Source organism: Tupaia chinensis, unplaced genomic scaffold (genome assembly GCF_000334495.1).
Source record: "Tupaia chinensis unplaced genomic scaffold, TupChi_1.0 Scaffold148587_1, whole genome shotgun sequence".
Lineage (NCBI taxonomy): Eukaryota > Metazoa > Chordata > Mammalia > Scandentia > Tupaiidae > Tupaia > Tupaia belangeri.
The window spans coordinates 1,121,887-1,131,229 of NW_006208436.1; the positions used below are offsets into that span (position 1 = coordinate 1,121,887).

General features: G+C 35.5%; 1 protein-coding gene across 1 annotated transcript in view; it reads right to left on the reverse strand.

Moving 5' to 3' along the window:
• The window catches only part of ZNF804B (zinc finger protein 804B), a 626,682-nt gene extending 617,468 nt beyond the window's left edge, over window positions 1-9,214 (reverse strand). Inside the window, exon 1 of the mRNA XM_006170486.3 lies at window positions 9,107-9,214. Within this exon, the coding sequence (XP_006170548.2) occupies window positions 9,107-9,214 (108 nt within the window). The remainder of the gene's footprint in view (window positions 1-9,106) is intronic.
• Window positions 9,215-9,343: the final 129 nt, after the last annotated feature.

The following is a 9,343-nucleotide window of genomic DNA, read 5'->3' on the forward strand; positions in this document are numbered from 1 at the left end:
TTTTTTTTTTTTTTTGAGAGTTTTTTTTTGCTATAGGGCGTGTGCTTGCCAGAAAGACAGAAAGTGAGAAATCACTCCCCAGGGGGGATGGCCATGCTGCAATCCCTTCTCCTGCATTCTCCTCTTGAGATTTTGGGCATGAACGCACATGCACCCAGCGTATGTTTAAGCCACTGGGTCCGGGACTCGAACTGCGGTCAACTACATGGGAGTCCAGCAACATAGCCATTATCTCACATCATGACTTTTCTGAATGTCAAACACTAGGCTCAAGCTACCATTTTAGAGATCATCCTTTCCCATAATGAAGAAGTGGAAACTGGAGTTAAGAGAAGTTATAAAATTGCTAGTCATTGTTAAAACTAGCATTTAAAAATGTTTAATGTACAAAGAAAACATAAAAATCATTATTTGTATAAGTTATTATTTTTTGTTGGAGAGGTTTTTGCTATAGGGTGCGTGTGCTCGCCAGACAGAGAGAGAGAGAGACAGAGAGACAGAAAGTGAGAAATCACCCCCAGGGGCAATAGTCACACCACAATCCCTTCTCCTCCATTCTCCTCTCGGGATCTTGGGCACACACGCACACGCGCCCGGCGTGACTTTTAAGCCACCAGGTCCGAGACGCGAACCACAGTCGACTATGTGGGAGTCCAGCAACATAGCCATTACGCTAACTGCTGGTCCCATTGTATAAGTTATTTAAGCATAAATTTCACTTGTTTCAAAATAAATACATAGCATAACTGAAGAGCTACCCCTAATGGTCTTCTTACAGGGAAGTTGCTTAAGAGGTAATCACAGAATTCATTAAGTTCGAACAGCTTTTAGACATCAAGTCAATAACCAGATGGAGATTTCCTATACTCGTCATACTAGCTACAGTGTTGTTCCCAGAGTAGCTTCAGGGTCCTGAACATTGAAGAACATGATATTGTATTGTCTATTATCCATTTGTTCATACATTCCTTCATTCATTGAACAAATATTAGTTGATTGAATAGGATAAATCTGAGGCTATGCACAGATATGGGAAGGTAAGAATGACAGCAGACATATCCCAAGGATTCCACATCCCCTGGCAAAATGGAGATAGAGCAATAACCAAGGTAAGCAATAGATGTGAGAGCAATCCATAAGAAAAGCACTCGACCCATGATAGCAAGCTCAGCATCGTCACATGAGGACAGAACTCCTTACTGAAGACAGTAAGAATATATGAAGTATGACTCAACAAATGGAAGGGAAGAAAAGATGTTGGCAGAGGAGAACGTGTGTGCAATGGCATGAAGGTCTGTAAAGAACTCTTAAGTAGCTCTACATAACTGCAGCATAGAATCAGGTAGAGGAACAGAGGGAAAGCTGAAGATGCAGGTGCCAACTGGAGCATGAAGACTTAAATATTATCCAAGAATTTTAAACATCGTTAGAGAACGTGAATGTAATTAATATGGCCACCTCCATGTTGCTTCACTTCACATTCAGATGAAATAAATCAACAGGAAGGGTCTGACTTAATTGGAGCCTCCATTCTCTCCACGATTCAAAAGAAGAAGCCGCATGGTCACTTTATGTTTAGAATATGGCATTTATTTCATTCACAAAAAGGAAATGCATATAGTCTTTGTTTGCCAAGAAAGACATTAGGATTATAATTATTCATAGCAAAATGGGGATCTGGAAAGGACATGTGTGAGTGGAAGGGGAGTGCTGACATTATTTATCTGATGCTGAGGAAGTACACAGGACACATGAACTGCTGAGTAATAGCTGTGGGAAGAAGGGAGGGGAAGAACACTGGTAGGTGGGTTCTGAATGGAGATACGGGGGATGTTCTAAATCCTGAGCTAAAGACAAAAGTTTCATGTCGATAAGCAGAAAAGAAACTTGGAAGTCTGAGTAGGAGAATAGACAGGTTGGTTCTCACCATTTGAAGGGACTATGGAATAGCGCCTGGGGTTGGACGTATAGGCCAACATTTATGTATAAACCAGAAAAGATATTGAAAGAAGTGATTATCATTTGGATGAAAGAAATAAAGATTAATAACAAGAAGAATGATAGGGAAAGAGAAGATTATTTAGAAAATACTAACTGGCAGTATCTGTTTCAAAATAAACTATCCTCTGCCTCTAACACCCACATGAAAGTGAAATAAAATTTGCCAAAAGGAATTTACCAATTGTCAAAGCAAAAAATTGGCAGCCGTGATTATACTTGCTAGAAATGAACAAAATGAATACTTTCCATGAATCATTCTCAAAGTTGTCCAGTACCATATAATGACTGGCATTCCTATATTTGAACATCTATATTACATTATTTATTTATAGCCTGACTTGCTTTTGCAATGGATCTAAGTCATCTGAAAGAAACTTTATTCATGAAAGCAACAAAAGATAAATTTTAAAAGAATGAGAGCCATGGAAAATAAAGAACCAGACTGAGAATAAGTGAGGACCCGAGGTAAGGCCATCGTGTTGCTCTGATCAAAGTTACCAATCCCTATCACTTTCTTAAGTCACAAATTAACCCCTGGGCTTCCTACCAAAACTATATAGTCTTCTTTTCCTGTGAAGAGAAAGCTAGATATTGTCAGTTCCTCAGAAGTACATGTTTAGATTTTAGATATCAAATTTAAATGGAAGAGTTTATTCAATACATGTTATCAGGGTTGTATCTCTGTATGATTAAGCTCATTAATGAATGGGTTACCCTATAGCCTAGTGGTTAAAGGAACTCTGATCCCACAGGACCAACCACAGTTCTGGTCCCATCCCTGGTGACTTGAAAAACATGCTAAACATATGTGTGTGAGCACCCCAAATCTTGACAGAATGGAGGAGAAATGACAGCTTGACTACACCCTACTCTCTGTCTCTCTATATATATCTATCTCTCCTTCTCTCTTTGGTGAGCACACATGTCCTCTGGTCATAAAAAAGTACATTAAAAAACCCTTGTCTATTCTAAATATTATATAGTATTCTTTTGCACATTTGTCTTTAATATGCTAAGAATATCTGTTACAACTGAGAATGCTAAGGTTAAGTAATTCATCTTTCCAGAATTTCTTTTCAGTAAGTACTTCTAGTGCAATACGTCTAATGCAATACAGATTGTATAATTTGGAAATCCCTATTATCACCATAACTATATCTTTTCATAAGCATATTTAACTTTTCTTTCCAGGCAGGCCTTATCTACTAAATAAACTGATTTGCAAAGTCTATGTACAAAATGCTATGACTTATCATTTTATGAGTTACCTAAATTTTTATTTACACAAGTGTTTGTTACCACCAAAAGACATTTTCAAGCAAAGTAGCATTCGTATTTCAATTTTTATTTAAATTATTTTCCACAAAATATGTGCATATAGATACTAAAGAATTATTATTACAATGTGTATGTGAACAAACCAACTTCACACTGAAATATACTTGATAAAATTATATGAGATATCTATTACTCTTCTTGTTCCTTACTCCTATTATAGACTTAAACCTACTGACATTTCTAGCTCTGTTAATACTTAACACATGAAAATTATGTATCTCACGCATGCACATTATACAACAAAGATCTCAGTTACAACTGACACTTTTTTAAAACTGCAAATGTCTGAGTTCTATGCTAAATGCCATGCCCAGTTAGCCTACACATGATGCCAATGTGTCTTTATTTTATTTCCAAATTATGGAGCAGAAAACTAAAATAGTTTATCTTAATTGTATATCTAAAAGAAACAAATCAAGGGATCTGATCTCTCTGGTTTTAATTATGAAATAAATTAATATAAGAGCCAGTAATTATATCATCCAAATACTCGTTTGATTCTTCCTGTCATGAAAACTTTCAGAAGTCAAGTAAACACAAATTTAAGTTTTAGAATGTTGCCACTTCCTTTTGAAACCAAAATGCTAACTACAGATTTCTAAAATTAGTTGAGGAAGAAAAAAAGACTGGAAAGTCAATAAGAAGAAAGGAGGTTGCTTAATATGATACTGACACTAGAAAAGCATATATTATAAGAATTGGAACTAAGTCTTCTTTAAAACATCTCAAAGTTTCAATATGAAAGCCAGTATTATACATTCATGAATTCAAGAAGAGGAGGCAGGTGACTTCTCTATAGGAGGGCATGTCTTCATAATTATATTTGGCACCTGAGAGAATTTGACAAATTTTTGAGAGAATTTTTGAATGTGTTTAACACTTACTTACTTATTAAGCATAATGAAAATACACGCAATCTAATATTATAAGTTTTAGAAAAAAGAATAAGGACATTGTGGCACTCATTTCCTCATCTGAGAAGTTCTATGGATGGAAGCATCTTCAAGGAAATTCATCTTTTCTAGAATTTCTTTTACCTACACCTTTTTAAAGTGTTATTTATTTATTTAATTTTATTTGTATTACTATTTTTGAATTTGACCAGAGATAGACAGTGGGAGAGAGAGAGAAAAAGGGAAAGTATGAAAGCAAGCCACCAAGTTCAGGACCAGAACCGTGGTCAACCCTGTGGACATCCAGTGCCCTAAACACCAAGTCACCTGCCAGCCCCTTATTTACGATTTATAAAAAGAGAACTCTACAGGATTTTTATCAATTAAAAATGCACATTTATATGCTTCCTTCCTCTGTTAGGCAATTCAGTCAAATCTATACGTTCTAATGAAGGCACTAACCATAAAAAAAAAAAAAAATCCAAGGATCTAGATCTAATGCTCAAATAACAATTCCAAGAATTTCATTCACATCTAATGTTTTAGGGAAAAACAGTACGTATTCCCAGAAACAGAGCTATTTCTGGATTTTTAACTTTGGTACTCTCAGAAATAAACATTCCTTAAGAAATACCACTCTAAGATTCAAAGAATTGATAAGCTAAACTTGTACCATAGAAAAATTCTACAACTATAAACATTTAATCAATGGGTATCTTCAATGATAGTTTTACTACTACAGTCAGATTAAGTTAAGTACAACACACTACACTCGAATGAATCTGAATTTGAGGTGATACTTTAGATTACATAAAATGACTAAGAATTGATTTTTAGCAGGCACAGAAGATGGTGGTACAGTGGTGAAACATGACACTCTGTGAGGCGGTCTCCACAGGGAAGTTCAGGGTCTGTAACCAGATACCTCCCTGTGTACACCTGCACATGTACTTGCACTCTGTTCCATGAAGCTGGGGCTAGAGCATGGTGTCAAGACCCTGTCGGGAGTGCTATCTCTCTTTTTGTCTCTCTCTCTTTCTCTTTAATGGAAATTTTTAAGAATTCAAAACATTAAAAAGAATCATTTCAAATATATTCTTGATTTACCTAGAAAATATTGGTACATTGAATTCAAAAGAAAGAAGAAATTAAAAGTTCACAAAAAAACTCATCTATAGATTGTTTTCTTTGTGAATACTTCAGTAATTGTAACAAAGTTTTACTATAAATATGGTTGATGACATACACAGGTAATTTCTTATGCATATGAGCACAAATAAAAATGTTTGTGTATCTGTACCTTAGTATCTATCTAACTCTGTCTACCTACTTGTCATGTTTACGTGAGTCACATACTCATTTTTGAAGTCCTCATCCAGTCATATTTTAGAGTTAAGGAAAAGTAGGAGATAGATATTTTAAAATGTGGTAGGATACACAATTATTTGCTAAAAATAGAGACTCTATCACTGAGCCCAATGTAATACTCTCTCATTTTTCTTTTCTTTAATCTATTCCTGGATTTAAAGTAACATAAACTATCTCAAATCAATTATTCACATTCTAATTAAAATGAAAAGCAGTATGCTATTTTTTTCTACATAGTCTCTAAAAAGAGGAGAGTTGCAATAGATAAGACATTTCCATGTTTTCACTTTGAAGATGGAAGCTGAATTTCACTCTAGGATTTTCAGTTTACTGATCTGTGAAAATTGTTTGGGGGTAAAATGCTTTATTTATTTCTCAAGTATACCATTAAGTATTAATTGCAAGGATTCCATATAAGGATTCAGTATGTTTTCTAAGTTAAGTCTTTTGAAATTAAAAACATTTATTAATATAATCATTCTCTTTTTTGCTTTCAGCTTAATATCACATGTTCATATTTTACAGACATGTGACTTGAACATAACAAATCTATACAAGTATTTTAAGTATATGTTATTTATATACTCTTGAGGTATTGGATAATTGAAGTACTTGAATAATTATATCTAAGAGAATAAAATCTTAAATTGATATTTTCCAGGTGTATCTATGGCAAAAAATATAAGAGGAAACTCTTATTCTGTCACCAAGGAATTATGGCTTTTTCTTTTCAATAGTGAAGGTACAGATTAGTCTCATTCAACATTTGTGTTTTACCAAATATTAATACCAAGTACTAATTTTAAGCAGCCCTGTTAAAACAGAAAAAGGTGGAATAAAGTAGAAGGTAGAAAATCTCAAACTGAAAGAGGAAGAACCAAAGCTGATATACTGGAGAACTTAGTAAGAATTAGTTAAATCAACTAAGTATAGTCCAACTTATAGCCCTAGGTAAACTGAGTCTCGGTGTGTAGAAATAACTAAACTCATGATGTAGAGGTCAATTTTAGACCATACTTGGCCATAAATTTTCAAGAGGTATTGTCAGAATAGCTATGTGTTTTAAAGAAAAAATAGGTGATTATACTTTATGGGTATATGAGTTTAATACTTATACTGAAGGAGAAAAGTCAATACATTTATGTCAATCTGAAAGTAACTGAGGATGTGTATTGTAATATTTTTAAAAACGATATATAACCATAGCTTTTCATTTCATGCTTCACAATTCATTGATAAAGAAGACAAATAGACATTGATCTAGATCAGGAACCTACTCAAATGCTCAGGGATCTAGGGTCCAGAAGACAGTGACCTTCTTTAACTAAGGGAGAAAGACAATGTGTTATGCAACGGGAAGAGACTTCAACTTGGAAAACTTGTCTCAACAAACTGCCAGTGACAAAGAATAAATGGACATCAATTTTTCACACATTCTAGAGCTCATGTGTGAACTATTCAAATCCCCAAAAATGTCATTCAAGTTCTATAGTAAAATGTAAAAGAAGACAAAATAAATTCAATAGGTTTAGGAAGCACATATACAGGTTAATTTAGATATATTGAAATGAGACACATATAATTTAGTAAATTCAATTTGTAAACACTGGACAGAACCATCCAATGAGTCGAAGTGAAGAACAACTGTCCCGTGGGTGTGGTGCACCTGGGGAGCCCTGGTCGGCCAGCACAGCCATGTGGACAGTGGGCTGAATTTTCACAACCACATTCGCGAAACCAGTCCTTGTGAAATCAGTCAGGCTCTTGGAAGGTAAGTGACCAGAATCGGGGACAATGGGCACTTTTTGATTATGTGACAGAAATTTTCTTGGCAAACCAGAGATTTTAGAAGATTAACATGACAGTCTAACTTAAATAGAACTAGTGTAGGACTTACAGAGCAATTCCCCCTTTATCCTGAGTATTACTGAGCACACAGTACACACGACAACACACTATCTATCCCATTTTGATTTCTACAATTAAAGGCAGGGCTAGGAGACAGCCACAGAGTTTATCAAAGCATTGAAGTTAATACCTATGAGAAAGGTGAGACATTCTAGGTTTTAAAGAAAAAAAAATGGGCTTAAACAGGAATTGGAAAGATTTACGTTTACTATAAGGAAGATTCTCCTGACACTGTGAGTTGTTTAAACATTAAAGTGGTTTGCTGAGACTGCGGAAACTCCAGTCCTGGGAATCTTTAAAAATAGGAGTGATTCAGACCTACTACTTAGAAAGATTGAATGTGGGCTTTACTCAGCCAGAACTTTCCAAGTCCTTTCTAACCCTAGAGGATTAATCCTAAATGCTAATATAAACAGTATTTTCCATGTAACACTATTGATTCAGTACCTTATAGTGGGGGGCTGGCAATCACCCACTCTTCACAGAGCATGAAAGCACAGGAGGCAATAGTCTGTCGTAATAGGAATCCTAGTGGTATCTCTGGGTACTCATACTTTCTGATTTTAGATTTCTCATGCAAATCACCTATCAAACTTAATCAAAGATTTTTATGGTATATTGCAGTTTTGAATAATCCATGCTAACGAAGCATTAAACCAGCATGGAAAGTGCCAAACACTAAAATAAAAATAAAAATAAAAATCAGGTAATGTAAGTTTTCTTGGCTATATCAGTCTTTAAAAACTGGGGTTTTTTTTGACATTAAATGTGAAGAGTTGTTTTGTACATTTGGATACTTTTTTACTAATAGCTCAAAACTTTTTAAAAATATCATTACATACACACACATTTTCTTGAAACATGTTTGAATCTTTAAAACATTTGTCTGTAGTACGTACCAAGGGGCGAATTCATATTTAAGTCATAGATTCCGAACAGAACTATTTATAAAAAGCCCTTGAGTAAATCAAAGAGTAATTAAATTGAATACTCTAGTAACTTTAAAGAGGAATCACTGAAACTGAATGTTAATATATCTGTATATAGTGCAACAAACGTCCCAATTCAGATTTTACTCTTGTTTCCCTTCCCTTTAAAGAACCTGCATAGTTAAGCATTAGATTTCATCAAGTTTGGATATCCACACCTTTCCCTTCCCTTTAGCAATGATGTGAGGCAAAATCTTTAACGCATTTATTTTCTTATAAACCAACGACAGCATTAAACTAATCTCCATTGATGACTTCACAAATGCACATTATAAAGTGTCACTCAAACTTTCCACGCTGCCCAAATCAGCAGATTCCTAAGTTGACAGCACAGAGGAGCTACCTTCACAGCTCTGCAGCTAACTGCATTCAGTAACTATTTGCATCCACAGCACTTAGATTCTAATGACTGTGTTGAAAACACACATGTAAACACACACCCCCTCTGAGTAATAGCCTCTCAATAAACTGTATCAACAGTCACAATACACCGCTGGTAAGGTTTCTAGTTAGCTATCCACCACCCTCTTGCACCAGGACAGTACCTCTCAGTGGCTTTTTGTTTATGTTGATTTTGAACCTATGTGTATGTGTGTGCGCGCACATTACCGGAGTGGGAGATCCGTTCTTGCAGAGGGGCCCTCTGAAGACTCCTTTAATGCCCCGGTAGTGCCCATTGCTGAGATGTCTCGAACTGATGACCAGGTAACAAGCCATGTGGGTCCGGGCGGGAGGCGCAGAGTCTCAACTTCTCACCAGGAGACTCGCCCTGGAAATGCGGTCGGTTTTCTTAGCAGCAACAGTGACCGCCACCTCCCGAAAAGAAGCGACCAGCAGTAAGCAGCG